At 36.1% G+C, this 15,733-nt stretch overlaps 2 protein-coding genes across 3 annotated transcripts; one reads left to right on the forward strand and one right to left on the reverse strand.

Annotated features, from left to right (window-relative positions):
• Positions 1-997: 997 nt before the first annotated feature.
• On the forward strand, positions 998-1,480 carry LOC131659945 (uncharacterized). The gene has a single exon (XM_058929054.1). It carries the CDS (start codon positions 998-1,000, stop codon positions 1,478-1,480), a length of 483 nt encoding a protein of 160 aa, XP_058785037.1.
• A 4,160-nt stretch (positions 1,481-5,640) lies between these two features.
• Positions 5,641-10,286, reverse strand: LOC131593562 (protein NCA1-like). Of its 2 annotated transcripts, none has more exons than XM_058866124.1 (8): positions 10,091-10,286; positions 9,411-9,688; positions 9,096-9,327; positions 8,658-8,803; positions 7,385-7,472; positions 7,126-7,272; positions 6,435-6,584; positions 5,641-6,290 (listed from the first exon to the last, which is right to left on the reverse strand). In XM_058866124.1, the coding sequence occupies exons 2-8, from the start codon at positions 9,668-9,670 to the stop codon at positions 6,216-6,218; spliced, it is 1,098 nt and encodes a 365-aa protein (XP_058722107.1). In that variant the 5' UTR covers positions 9,671-9,688; positions 10,091-10,286; the 3' UTR covers positions 5,641-6,215. The 2 variants fall into 2 exon arrangements, with proteins under 2 accessions (XP_058722107.1, XP_058722106.1); XM_058866123.1 differs by having other exon boundaries at positions 9,411-9,692; positions 10,091-10,285.
• Positions 10,287-15,733: the final 5,447 nt, after the last annotated feature.

Below are 15,733 nucleotides of genomic sequence, written 5' to 3' on the forward strand. Positions count from 1 at the left end.
GGTTTTATCCATTTTGATTTTCTTTTAATAAACAGTCTTATATGTAAGTGGATAATTTCATAGCATAAAATTAAAAATTATTATGTTTTAGTTTTTTTTTTATTTAATTAGTTTAATCAGCTTTTGATCATACCACCATTATTTATTGTCGTATATGTTGAATATATTATTAACACATTAGGAAATTTTTAACAATTCGATGGATGATGGATATATCCAAAATTTATTTTGAACGAATTTTTTATCACAAATATTTTATACCTAGAAACATACTAATTTCATCCAAAAATTTCAACAAACGTATTTTAATTTTTAGACCCCTTATTGCCTTGTTGCTTTATTTTAATTTTTAAACCCCTTATTGTCTTGTTGCTTCTATGTCTAGCATTATAAATTGACTTAATATTTATTACACTAACGAGTTTCTTTTTTTGAAAGTCATGAGTATAATTTTGGTTAGAACCATGTTCATCATCATCTCAACAAAAATTTTATTCTCTTCAACATTTAAACGACGAGTTTCTTTTTTTGAAAGTCATAAGTATAATTTTGGTTAGAACCATGTTCATCATCATCTCAACAAAAATTTTATTCTCTTCAACATTTAAACGGTCTACAATTGGATGGTCTTCTAATTTGTGATTCAATTCATAATTGTTTCCAAATATGATCTTAATAGCTTTTAGAGAGACCCATTTATGCATGATTATGTAACGTCAATGTTTATTTAGTGATAAAATATTTTCCATTAAACTTGCTTTCTATTAGATGTACTTAGTAAGCTGAGTATACTAGTTATATTGTAAGGATGACTGACATCTGTCAGCATCCCTAACCTGCTATAGCAGGTCATTCTCTTGTGTATATAACCAAGTTTGTTACACTTTTGTAACTAACTTTTCAATCAATAACAGTTTCACAAAATCAATGAATATCTCTCTCTATCTTTCTATTATGGTATCAGTAGACTAGATCGTAGCCTTCTCTTTCCGTGGCCATGGTGTCTTCACCGTCCACCGCTAGCTCCGCTTCCGATCGTGAAGATCCGTCGCCGGCGAAACCTTCACCGGTCGTTTCCGAAGATCTTCACCGCTTCAATTTCTCGCTCAAGCTTTCGCAGAAGTTAGATGAGAAAAATTTCCATCTCTGGCGGCAACAAGTGGAACCGTTCATCAATGCGCACGGACTCACTGAGTTCGTCGTCTGCACTCGTGTTCCACCTCGTTTTCTCACCGATGAAGCTCGCAACTCTGGATCTGAGAATCCTGCGTATTCCGCGTGGCTTCAGAAGGATCAAATGCTCCTTTCGTGGTTGCAATCCACGTTATCTGGTGAGATTCTTTCACGAATGTTAGGTTGCACTCATGCGCATGAACTTTGGGACCGTCTGTTTCAGTATTTTCAGAAGCAAACACGCGCTCGTGCTCGTCAACTTCGTGTTGAACTTCGCGCTATGAAGCTTGACTCTCTCTCTGTTTAGGATTATCTTCTCAAGATTCGTATGATTGTTGATTCTCTTGCTTCTATTGGTGACACTCTTCCAGTTTCGCATCACATTGATGTGATTCTTGAAGGACTTCCCTCTGATTTTGCACCGGTTGTGTCGGTGATTGAAAGCAAGTTTGGAGTTATGGACATTGATGAGGTTGAGATTCTCCTTGTGGCTCATGAACTTAGACTCTCCAAGTTCAAGAAAGTTTCAGAGGTGCCTTCCTTGAATCTTACTCAAGCTCCACCTGAAACTCCTTCATCCACTGATGCTATACCTGCTGCTAGTGCTGAAGCTCCTCCATCACACTCCACTCCCTCCACTGAACCTGATTACAATAGTTTCAGAGGTGGCAGATCTGGTAGAAGTGGTGGTCGTTCTGGTAGAGGTCGTGGTGGTCGCAACTCTAATGTTCAATGTCAGGTTTGCTTCAAAGTTGGTCACACTGCCCTGAATTGCTGGCATAGGTATAATCAGCAGTTCCAGCCTCAACAATCTACTGGCTATCCTCAAACTCAACAGCCTCAGCAAGCACCTATGCCTGGCACCTATTATACTTCTGCTCCATCTGTTGCCTGGGCAACTCCAGCTCCTCATGTCTGGACTAGAGCTCCTGGACCTGCAAAGATGGCTGCTCCTATCATGCTTGCTCCTAGCACATTTGTTGCTAATGCTGCTCCCTCAGGCTCCTCAGGCTGGTTTCCTGATTCAGGAGCCTCCTACCATGTAACCAGTGATGCTAAAAACTTGCAACAACTCACTCCCTTTGAAGGCCATGAGCAAATCTTCATAGGGAATGGACAAGGTTTGCCTATTCAGTCAGCTGGCTCTAGTTCATTTCCTTCTCCTTATCAACCTCACACACCTCTCACACTCAAGAATTTGTTGCTTGTTCCTTCCATTACTAAGAATCTAATGAGTGTTAGCAAGTTTTGTAGGGATAATAATGTCTATTTCCTGTTCAATGCTGATACTTGCTATGTTAAATCTCAGGTCACCAATGATGTGCTTCTTCAAGGGTCTGTTGGAAGTGATGGTCTCTATGAATTTCCTCATATCCAGTTGTCCAATCCTGCTAAGTCAGCTAGTCTTCTTCCTTGTTTTTCAGCAAATAATTCTGATAGCTCTAGCACTAAGTCTTCTAGTGTAGATTCTTGTTTGCCCAATATATGGCATCTTAGGTTAGGGCATCCTAATCTTCAGACTTTGAAGCTTGTTTTACAAAGTTGTAATATTCCTTTCTCAAATAAAGACCATTCTCTGTTTTGCACTGCTTGTTGTATGGGAAAAGCACATCGTTTACACTCTAATGCCTCACACACCACATACACTACACCTCTTGAATTGATTTACTGTGACCTATGGGGACCTTCCCCTGGCCCTTCTGCCATGGGATATAACTATTATATATCATTTGTGGATGCTTACTCCAAGTTCACTTGGATCTATTTGCTTAAAACCAAATCTGAGGCTTTACCCTTTTTCAAACAATTCAAAACTATGGTTGAATTGCAACTTGGTCATTCTATTAAGTGTGTTCAATCTGATTGGGGAGGAGAGTTTAGACCATTCACCACTTATCTCACTGAACTGGGCATTGTGCATAGGCTGATTTGCCCTCACACTCACCACCAAAATGGTGTGGTGGAGAGAAAACATAGACATATAGTTGATCTGGGCCTAACTCTTCTCAGTCAGGCTTCTATTCCTATTTCCTACTGGGATTATGCTTTCACTACTGCTGTGTATCTCATTAACAGGTTACCTTCAGCTTCCATCAATTTTCAGATTCCCTATCAACTTCTGTTTAAACTGTCCCCTGATTACAAGTTTCTTAAAGTTTTTGGCTGTTCTTGCTTTCCCTTACTTAGACCTTATAATTCTCACAAGTTGGATTTTAGGTCACAAGAGTGTCTTTTTCTTGGCTATTCTCCCTCTCACAAAGGGTACAGGTGCCTATCTTCTACTGGCAGGTTATACATCTCTAAGGATGTTATTTTCAATGAGGCAAAATTTCCTTTTCATGATCTTTTTTCCAAGGTAGTTGCTCCTGTTTCTGCTCCTACTGGAGTCACTTTATCTGCTCTCCCTTTTCATCATTCTGCTCCTAATCTCATTCCTTCTCATTCTGCTCCTAATCTAACTCCTTCTGAGTCCCCTACACCTCCTTCTAATACTTCATCTCATACTCCTGAAATCTCTTCTTCATCCTCCATGTCTGGTAACTCTTCCTTGTCTCAGAATCCCTCTTCCAATTCCTCACCTATCTCTCAGTCCTCTTCTTCTTCTGATAGTTCTCCTGTCATCCCTCCTTTGGCTATTCCTGCCCCAGTTATTCCTGTTAATCAGCATAGCATGACTACTAGAGCCAAGTCAGGCTTTGTTCAGCCCAGATTGCAACCAAAACTGCTTCTAACTCATGTTGAACCTAAAACTGTGAAGCAGGCCTTGTCTACTCCTCACTGGCACTCTGCTATGCAAGCAGAATATGATGCTCTTCTTGCCAATCAGACCTGGTCTCTTGTTCCTCTTCCCCCTGGCAGACAGGCTATAGGCTGCAAATGGGTTTTCCGAGTCAAAGAGAACCCTGATGGCAGTGTTAATAAGTTCAAAGCAAGATTGGTGGCTAAGGGTTTCCACCAGCAGCATGGCTTTGACTTTACAGAGACTTTCTCTCCTGTTGTTAAGCCTGTAACTGTTAGACTAATCCTCACCATTGCACTCACTCATCACTGGCCTATTAAGCAGCTGGATGTCAATAATGCCTTTCTTAATGGTGAGTTAGCTGAGGAAGTTTATATGCAACAGCCTCAAGGGTTTGCAGCTACAGATTCCACTCTTGTATGTAAGCTACATAAAGCTATCTATGGGCTAAAGCAAGCTCCTAGGCAATGGTTTGAGAAACTGCAACAGGCTCTTATTGCTCTACACTTCAAACCTAGTAAGTGTGATCCCTCTTTGTTCACTTACTTGGCTGATGGGCATACCATTTATCTTCTTGTCTATGTTGATGATATAATCATCACTAGCAGCTCTGCATCTCTGATTTCATTCCTAGTCACCAAACTGAATCAAGCCTTTTCACTTAAGTTTTTGGGTGACTTGGACTACTTTCTTGGCATTGAAGTTAAGGCTGCTGCCAATGGCTCCTTACTCCTCACTCAGTCTAAATACATTAGAGATTTGCTTCAAAGAACAAACATGTTAGAAGCTTCTCCTGTGAGTACTCCTATGCAATCCACCTGCAAACTCACTAAAACTGGGTCTGCTGCTCTCTCTGATCCTTTCTTCTATAGGTCTGTGGTAGGAGCTTTACAATATGCCACAATCACAAGACCTGAATTGGCTTATGCTGTTAACAAAGTGTGCCAGTTTATGTCTCATCCCCTGGAGACTCACTGGATTGCTGTTAAGAGGATCTTGAGGTACCTCAAGGGCACCATTAGTCATGGACTGTGCCTTTCTCCTCTGTCTACTTCTGTTCCTCCCACTCTTAAAGTTTTCTGTGATGCTGATTGGGCATCTGACCCTGATGATAGAAGAAGTACTTCAGGTGCTGCTATATACTTTGGAGATAATCTCATCACATGGTGGTCCAAAAAGCAATTGGTTGTAGCTCGTTCCAGCACTGAATCTGAGTATAGATCTCTTGCTCTTGCTACTGCTGACTTGCTCTGGATTCAAACTTTGTTGCAAGAACTTCACATCACCACCAAGCCACCTGTTATACTGTGTGACAATCTCTCTGCAGTTCTGCTTGCTCATAACCCTATCATGCACTCCAAAACCAAACATATGGAGATTGACTTGTTTTTTGTCAGGGAGAAGGTCTTAGCTAAGAAAATCTCTGTTCTTCACATCCCTGGGACTGACCAAATTGCTGATGTTCTTACAAAACCTCTAGCATCTACTAAGTTTTTGGATCTTAGACACAAACTCAGAGTTGTTACCACCTCCTGAGTTTGTGGGGGGGGGGGGGTATTAGATGTACTTAGTAAGCTGAGTATACTAGTTATATTGTAAGGATGACTGACATCTGTCAGCATCCCTAACCTGCTATAGCAGGTCATTCTCTTGTGTATATAACCAAGTTTGTTACACTTTTGTAACTAACTTTTCAATCTTTCTATTACTTTCAAAATAAAAATATCTAAACATAAATCACTTCACTTTTACTTTAAACTTCATAGTAACCAAACTGGTTTTACAAAATGAATTCTACTTAATCATATTTATCAAAACTCACCCAAACACAAACATTTATGAATATTGTATAAATTTCACCCTTCACATTATAGAATGTATTCAAGTTTGAAACACAACCTACATGTTTCTTCATTTCTAGTTTATTAGAGACGTATTAATATCAGCTACATAAATGCAAGGAAGAACCATCACAGTTGCACTTGCGATCATCTCCAGTCATCAGAAAGGAACTTTCGGTAACGGGAGAGGATCGAATCTTCAACTAAAGAGGTGGATACAAAAACTCCAGTGGTGTGGTATAAGAAACACAGAGGGAACTGTTGTAGAATCTCAAAGACAAGTACTACTGCAGTGCCCAAAATAACAGAGATACTCATCACTTGAAATGAAAATTCTCTTCCTCTATTACAACGCCTCCGTAGACCTGAGCTTATTTTACATACGTATCCAATCACATAAAGAAACATTTATTGCATCTGAATTGATGCTTTCTTTTTGCTCGCTAAGCATCTACCTGACCTCAAACTGCTTGTTCAACTTGTTCTTGTTTATCATCTGCCAGTTGGCTTCTAAGGAAGTCTAGAACTGATAGCCGCTATAAGAACAGAAACATATGTTAATTTCAAGATCTTATGTTGAAATGCACGCAAAATGAAATTTGTGTTATGGATGAGGAAACAGAGGAAGAATACAATAATATAGTACTTATTTATTAGGATACATATAGTTAACAACTTACCCGTTGCTCAAGCCCACTGGCTTCAGATTTTAAAGTAAGTGATTCCAGCAAGTTTATAGCTTCTTGAAATCCGTCATTAGCCGACTTTTCATCTCCTAGACTTTTGTCAACATCCGCTACTTTTGCGAGAGAAACAGCAACATCTAAGACCTAAATTGACATAAACAGCAAGTGTTTCATGTGCTATGCTTAAAAAAGAATCTAACAAACATGATTGGTGTAAATCACATAATGAAACATTTGGTGAGTAAATAGGCTAGTAAGGTAGAATCAACTTACAAAGGCCCTTTTTGGACAAACATCTAATTAAGTGCTTAGTGTAAGACCTCATCATACAAGTGCTTAGGCTATTTCTATAACAACCAAATAACCATTCCTTATCCACTAAGTGGGGTCGGTTACATGGTTCAAATCCCGCCATAATGTTCTATCCAAGACCATATTTCTAAGACAGATAAAACAAAATCAATCTCTTTTCCTATAAACTATAAACTATTTTGACAAACTATCCTAAAGAGGTTACATAAATAAGTTAAAAATAACTTATGGATATATCATAAGTTGTTTCTATATAGTCTCCCAAATATGCTACTAGGTAACCTTAAATAAGTCAACTTAAATAAGCTTAAAGCAAGTCAGAAAACACTACTGTTAAAGTTAATTCAAATATAAGTGGAAATTATTTACTAACCTGAGATGAAGCATTTGAATTGTTCTTGACAACATCACGGCGAACATTTAAGGATTGAAAATAGTAAGATCTTGCAGCTTCAAGGTCTCCCCCATGATATTTAAGATCACCAATTTTATTAAGTGAAACGGAAAGTGTATGAGTAATCTGTAAGACAACAAGGTCAAAGAAATAAATTGACAATTAACATAAGCATTTTGATCTGGTAATTTATTATTTTTCATGGGAGCCAAGAAAAGTAAGGTTCTAATGAAATAACCTCCAAATCATCTTTTGGCAACTTTGACAGAAATTCAACACTTTCTTCAAAATAAGTTACTGCAGAACTGCTATCACCCATTGCTCGGCTGCAAAAAAATTTTTTTTTCGTAAACATGATGATCACAATCCACCTCCTCCCATTAAACATGTAATTAAACTATATTCTTTTATAGTTTGTGATACAAAAAGAAATGTGACATATGAATGAAAAAAGGAAAAAGCGGAGAATAAGAAAGAAAACAAAAGGCTTAAAAACAAAAAAGCGATAAATAATCTCTTAAAATGTTCATGATCTAAACGGATGTTCATGATCTAAACGGCTCTACAAAAACGATAAAATGCACCACGAAGAGACCAAAAGGCCCACTACATAATAGTTTAAGAGCACAAACACGTGGCATTGAAACTTCAATTAAAGGTGTGCTTATGTCAGTGTTTAGCACTGACACGATACTAATACATGTGATTACACACAATCATTTCCATTTTCTCAAATTATTACCAATGTCTGACAGTGCGTCTGCTTCAGAGGAGGCAACTATATGCTAATGGGTTTAGGACCTGTTTTAAAGTGGGAGATAATAGGGCAAAACTAGCAAAAACTAGGAGCTTCTTCCAACTTAAATAGTTATTTTATTTCTGTACACCAAAAAGGGCTAAAGCAGTATAGGAAATTGAACCGTTTACATGATACTATAGATATCGATAGAGGATAGAATGGAAACAATTTCTGGTACAGAGTACAGACATAGATAACCAAAACTCAAAATGTCTTCAATACCAAAGATGATTCGGATTCCATTATAGATATACAAAGAGGATACAATGGGAAACAATTTCTGGTACAGACATAGATAGCCAAAACTCAAAATGTCCTCAATACCAAAGACAATTTCCACTTATTCTAAACATCCCTATTTGATTTTATTAGTCTTGGTCTCAGTCTAGTTATATTCAGTGTTACTATCAGTATTGTCAACCATGGATCACAGAAAATAGTGGTCTGCAGAAATTCCGCTACATGAATAGCTTATCGCAGAACAATAGGGATTTGTTCAAATTTCGCTATGCTACAGCACTGTAGCCGCTATGTTACAACACTAGTTACTATTTATACTAGTATTTTGACAACGCCTTTGTATATTAGACTATTTTGTCTTCTTGACAGATGCATTACTCTTATTAGAAATTTTTTCCATATTTCACTAAGCTCAACAAATATGTAAACAATATCTTATCATAAAATACAATGATAATATCCTACAACATACCAGCAGTCACCGAGCATACCCAAGACTGCTCCAAGTTGTGAACATAACTCTGAAGTATTACCAACTTTTTCTATCTGACTACGAACATCTTCTGCACATAGGCCAAGTCTTGATTTGGCACTTTCTAAATTCTGAGCACGGAATGCCTGTTTTTGAATTTCATATGGTAAAATGCTCATTATCATGTGGTCTAAAAAAGTATAACATAAACAAAGTAAAACAAAAAAGTAGTAGATTCGGCAGGGCTAGGGTTCCCATCAACAATGCCATACCCATGTAAACATTTTGACTTTATTTTATCTTTTGTTATAGAATAAGCACTTGATCAAGACTAGTGACCATTTACATTGTGGATGATAACAAGGATCATTCTTTCTCAATTTAACCCTTCATATACAAGACTTCATCCACATTAACATTTGAAAAGGAAATACTTACCCTCATGGCCTGTTGCACTAAGAAAGAACCTCTTTCCAAAGACACATCTTCGTATATAACCGGCTTATTACTTTCTGCTGCTTCTTCTCCTTTGTCTAAATTAACAGACCTTTTGATCCTAGCATGACCTTCAATAAAGCGATCAACTACACCTTGAAGATTGTCATCGGGCTCGATCTTCACAATATCAGCTCCACACAACGGACAGTCCTCAAAACGCGATATACATGCTCTAACATGATACACACCTAAAATCAGAAATCATCCAAAAACAATATACATTCAAGAAATAAACACACGGGCCGTGATACATACTTGCAGAAAACATGCGAACACGGCACACATTTACTTGTATCAAACAGCAGCGCTTGGCATACCATACAGCTAAGAGGACCAAGCTTGAACGTCTGAGAGTCATATCCCATCGGACACTTCGGCGAGACACTAGCCGCGTCATTAACCTCTTTCTTCACCTTACTTTCATGTTCTACATGATGTTTAGCCGAGTTTTCACTCGGTTTTCTATTACTATCATCCGGACGAGGAATTTTAACAAATGGACAAACCGGTTTCATATTGTTCCACAACAACAACTGCCTACAAAAATACAACATTTTTGCATTCAGTTAACTCAAGAACAACTTGCTACTGTATCAATCCTCATTAATTAGAGTCTACGGATACCAGAAACACGACACTCAGTCTGACACGTCAGCATCAATAATAATTTCAAATAAAATAAATAAATTAAACGTAAACACAAGTGTCCGTGTCGGATATTAGATATTAGACAAATAGACATGAATTAAAATGATAAATTAAAAAATTCTATCAATTTGAAAAAAAAACAAAAACATAGAAAAGTAACATCTATGCATTCATATTTCATAGGCATATATTAAAACGGTAAAATCAAAATACAATAATTCGAAGATCATCAATTTTCAACTATGCTAAAATAAAATCAAGATTCAAGAAGATGAGATTTTTGTTACAGGATATTGAGAGAGGAAACAGGAAGATGGAAGAAACGACGTCGTTGAAGAGGGATTTGATTGTTGTTGTTGTTGTTGTGATGTTCAACGTTTGGTTTTGTTTGAGAGAGTTTGAGCGATGATTTCTGAGAAATTTGTGGATTGATTACGCGGTTGGTTGGAGATCGAGGTTGGGCTTATCTTTTATATTTCGGTCTTAGTCCCTAAGTTTATATGTATTTCATACTCAACCACATAAAATAGGGGAAAATATGTGGAAATTAATGGAGGGTAATAAAATAAACACTTATATGCATCTTTTACCCTAAAATTTATTAATGGTTTGATTTTATTTGATAATCCCCTCATAACTTTAAGACTATTTTTTTTTTTTTTCTCTACAATTTTTTTTCTTCAAAAAAGAGTTAAACTTTGAATGTAATATCTTGAAAATCTTAAATATTTCATTTAACATATGTCTAATGTCAAATTATTTTAACAACAAAAAAGATAAACCACTAGTTAATTAAAATAACAAACTCTTTGATCAATAACTCGCGCATATTTAAGCATAAAATTCTGAAGTCTAACATTCTTATTGGTCGTATAGAATTTCAATCTTTTTATATGGGATATTTTAGGTTTGTCCCTATATTCTAAAATAACTTTGATAAAAAGTTCAAATATGTTATTGGCAAACAGTTTATTATTTTAATTAGCTATTTTAATTACATAGTGGTCAATCTTTTTTGTTGTCAGAATCATTTGTCATTAAATATTTGTTAAGTGAAATAATTAAAAATTTCAAAATATTTCGTTCAAAGCATAAAAATTAAAAAATAAATAAAATTGTAGAGAAGAAAATTAGAAGAAAAAAAAAGATATATAAATAAGTGAGGAGGTAAAAAAATGTTTAATCTACATGTCACTAAGGGATTTGAGACTATTAAATGCAAAAGAGAATAAACTTGAGAAGCTAAAATCAAGCAATTGGTAAATTTTAGGGGACAAAATCATACAATTGGAAAACATGAAGGACCAAAATCAAGCAATTGAAACTTATGGGGCTAAAATCAAACAATTGAAAAACTCGGGGGGGGGGGGGGGGGGGGGGATTGTATTTAAGCCTAAAAGGTCGTACTCGTGAACTTTTGATCATATATAGTATATACTATCCTATTTAGGTATTAAGATGTCTTTTACCCCTGTCATATAAGCGTGTTTTTATATAACCCCCCTTAAAAAATTGTTATCCCCCTTAACATTCAAATATTTCATCTGAAAAAAACCTTGATGCATATTTTTCCCCAAGATTTTGTGTTTCTAGCCTACGTCGCCAATTGAAGAAGGTTGACTGTGCACAAGTTTCCACGTTGGACATTGTATTTCTAAGGTTCCACACACATCTTCTTCTTCCATCCGCCCATTCCTATTTTTCTCCAAAATTGTTTCTTCCATTTCCATCGTGTTATCTTCTTCTTCTTTTGTCATGCATTCATTATTTCGTGTTAGATTCTTGAAACCCTAAAACGATTAAATGGTTGCAAGTAACAGTGTTAAAAGCAGCAATTCCTTTGAGATTTCAACTATTCCCATGTGCAGTTGTCGTCGTCCAAGGAAGACGTGGGTAGCGAATACTGTACACATGCATTAATATGAGTCAACACATGACTCTTATGTGTTACCACATGCTCTAACAAACTTAAAATTCAGCATAATTTTTCTAAATCTATTGTTTTCTTTTGCCTCCAACTTGCACGCATATAAATACCTCATACATGCATCATAGCATGTGTCGACTCATAGCATGTATGTGTCGACACATAAGCTTATTTTTCACATAAAATGATTTTTAATGCATGAAACCTTTTCTAATGCACAAAACCTTTTCTAAACGCATTCTAAGATGTTTTTATGCTTCCTAATGCTAAGATGCACAACACGACTCAAATGATATCATCAAATATGGAGAAACACTAAAGATCATAGTTTTGGCATCATGTAAAACATCTAATTTGGGAAAGTACACTCACAGACCCGACAAATACGCCATGTTTTGCTAGCTCATCCCTTGTTTGGAGCTTATTTAGAAGCAATCTCCAAGCAAAGACTTGAATGTTGCTGGGACATTATTGGACAATAACAACTTAAAGGCACCAACATTTCCTTCTACCAAATGAGAGCCAAGAAGTTTAATGCCTACCAATCTAGCATATACCAATTATACAAAGAAACTTATTGCATCTCGCCACCAAACAAACGAGTCTATTGATTCTAGATTGGGACCCGCACACGTGAGAATGTCACCAAGCTCCTCCTAAATCCTACTTGTAATAACATAATTTAGACATGCAATGTACTCAAAATTCTCATCCCACCTTCCAAGAATCCAAGATCTTGCTTCATCAACCTTGAGCCTAGAGACCTAGGCAACCTCGAAGAGGCGTGGAAATAAAAGCTTTAGAGGAATTGTTCCATACAACCTATTACTCCAAAATTGAATGTTTGAACCACTCCTTCAATTTACAAGAGACATTGTTTCCAAACCAACTAGGATCTCCCCCCACTTTCAAATGGAAAGTCTAAGATCATGCCTCCAAATATAGTGTTTTTTATAGCTTACACTCCAAGAATGATTGAGAATTATATTTTTATTGTCACCCTATTTAAATTCTAAAGAAGAGTACCACACTAAACTAGAATCCAAAAGAATTCTCCAAGCCCATATACTTAGCAACGCCGTATTCAATATTTTGCAGTTTTTGATTCCTAAACCCCCTCCTCCAGCTTCGCTTTGTTGGACAAGTGACTTCAAATACTAGCGGGGTGAGTTACGGTTTTAAAATGTGCAATTAGCTATATCTTTTTCTCGATTATCCTTGAAGCTTGTGTTAGTAGTTACTTAAGAGTAAATAGCAGTGAAAAATAAAAGTAATAAATAGCATAAAAATAAAGACAATTAGAGTTAGAGAGATTACACCAGAGTTATCCAGGTTTTTGGTCGAACATTGGCCTAGTCATGTCTCTAAGAGTTCTTCTTGGAATTTTGACTATAAAATTTTGAGCTTTTATAGAATATTCCCATAAACATAATACAATCTGATTTTAAAATTTTTACAAGCTTATCCCCTACTAAATAAAGCTTTTATCACAAGCTAAGCTAGCAAACCTTCTTAGTGATTTTCAGCCTGATCTCGATAACCTAAAAACAATAAAATAATTCTGACAAAGCTTAATAAACCAAAACAGAGATTTTATGTCTGGTTTATCTCAAGAACCAAATTTAATCTCCTCAAGAGTATCACATTCCCAAAAATGAAATAACACAGCCACTTACAAACTCTAAATGCACGATAAAATTCATCATAAACATATTTGCAAAAACCAAAGTTACATTACAGTAACATCTATAGTTGCATAAAATAGTTGCAACTAACAATAATTAACATCAAAATAATCGAAGTGCGGCATTCTAAATAAGTTAAAATCATTACTTACAAAATAAAAAATGTTCAAAAGGTTGAAATGAAGCAACCAAGATTAAAAACATCAAAGTCGTCGCGTATATAATTACAAAAAAGAGCCAAAAATAGTCACTCAATAACCCATAGATTTTGTGAGTTGGGTGTGAATTTACCCATAACCTAATTATTTTTAATGGGCTTTCATTTTTAAAACTGTATTCCCCCAATAACCCGATCCAACCCACTCTTTTGGTGGGTTTTACTGGGTTTACCCAACCCATGTACACAAATACTCAAACTAATTTACATTCATCCATAAACCAATTCACATAAACTAATTCACATTTTACTGATTTACATGCATTCATAAAATAGTTCACATTCCAAAAACTAAAAATACAATTGACTAATCCCCACTCTCACCTAGTCAAAACTTAATCTCCTAAAAATATTACATTGCACTCCGAATTTCATTTTGCAGGTTGTGAAACTAGTTCAAGTCGCATCATTTGGGTTGTAAACTAGTTTACGCACATCATCGCATCTAGCTGCATCATAAAAAAAATAAGCAAACTAGTTAATGACTTCACAAATCATAATACAAATGATCAAGCCAAGTTGCAGCCAACAAACATTGTACTTGCAACACATCAGTAAAAGAAGAAGAGAATTACACCAAGTTGCATTTGTTCAAAAAGTCCAAACTGTCAAAAAACAAGCTACAAATTCAAACTAGTTCACTAATTCACAAAACCAGTTGTAGTGTATTAATTGCATTAGTAGAAAAGCAATTTACAATGCTTTGAATAATTTTTTTACAATTAAAGAGACATTTTCTTTCGGTACTCACTTTGAGTCATGTTTTGCACCAGGCCTTTTTCAGCTCATTATTTGGATTTAAACTCATAAATTACCTTAGTAACAAGCAAGCACACAGAGTGCTAATCCTAGCCCTTTAAACTTTGAGACAATTTGAGGATCACAAGCAAGTTCATATGAATTGTACACCTTTTATTACATTACTATAATGACTACACCTAACCCTAACAAAGATATTTTAGCTATGCTTACTCATGGTTAGCATAGTAGCAGGTAACTCTAAAATGTCAACCTTGGAAGTGTGATATGCACTATCACATAAGCAGCACTTCCACCTTCATACCTCCTCTCTTATTCTCATGTTATAATCCAAAGTGAACCTACTCCAATTTTTTACTACCTCGATCCGCCGAAACTCCCTTTCCATTGAATAAGAACTTATTATTTATAGGCAAAATTATGAGGCTCTCGTTAGGTGCATCGTCCTTATGCCTAATGTGTCCACGTGTCCTTGGTCGCCTTTGCTCGCTCAACGTACCACCTTTTAGACTAGTAAGCTAACCCCTTGCTTCACCATGAAGTAATTGTAGCAGGTTATGCCATATGTCCATGCCATACCGCACTTAACGCACCTATGATGGGCCTAGCGAGCCTGCTTTTATCAGCGTTTTGCTTTGGCCTATTTTTTAGTGTGGAGTCATGGATTTCTAGTTCTTTTCACATGTTTTTGATAAATGTATACAAGAAAAGGTCAAACTGACATTTTTTTCACTTTTTATAGATAAATCGGGGGATTTTTTTATAACAGTTGCTAGTGAAATTAGTCAATAAGTACCAAAATATTTAACGTATTCAATCCACTACTGAATGGACACTATACATTGAACATTCATGAAGATATAAGTACCAACATATTTAACGTATTCAATCTCACCGCTGAATGAACACTGCAAATTGAACATTCCTGAAGACGGGTATTTGCATGAGTTTGTCAAAACTGTGGTTTGGACATCATCTCAGCATGAACTTATATCTTTCCCAAGCTTCATAAAGAGTTTCTATTACACCTGGGGAAAACACCGTGATGTTTGTCTTGGCTTCAATGATTTTTTTTACGAGGAAAGAATCTATTTAGGAACTTTTACTCAACAAGTTATAGTTGCTCATCATCGACGTGAGTTTATCTAGATACAACTCCTCTACTTTTCCAATAAAAGAATGTAAACTTGTAATCATAGGAATATCACATCTTCTTCATTCTCATGAGCTTATAGTGTCCCAACAATTTCGTAGAATTTCGCGAGTCTTCATGATCTAAAATGCAAAAGGGTTAGCAAATAAAATTTGCGATAATCCTAGTTAATTTCCCTTTGTCTGATAC

Source organism: Vicia villosa, linkage group LG3 (genome assembly GCF_029867415.1).
Source record: "Vicia villosa cultivar HV-30 ecotype Madison, WI linkage group LG3, Vvil1.0, whole genome shotgun sequence".
Taxonomy (NCBI): Eukaryota; Viridiplantae; Streptophyta; class Magnoliopsida; order Fabales; family Fabaceae; genus Vicia; species Vicia villosa.

Coding starts and splice junctions, on each gene's coding strand:
- LOC131659945 (XM_058929054.1), top strand. CDS start 998: ATGGTGTCTTCACCGTCCACCGCTAGCTCCGCTTCCGATCGTGAAGAT.
- LOC131593562 (XM_058866124.1), bottom strand. CDS start 9,670: ATGAAACCGGTTTGTCCATTTGTTAAAATTCCTCGTCCGGATGATAGT. Junction 7,273..7,384: donor TGCCAAAAGATGATTTGGAG/GTTATTTCATTA, acceptor GTTGTCTTACAG/ATTACTCATACACTTTCCGT. Junction 6,585..7,125: donor ATTCAAATGCTTCATCTCAG/GTTAGTAAATAA, acceptor ATGTCAATTTAG/GTCTTAGATGTTGCTGTTTC.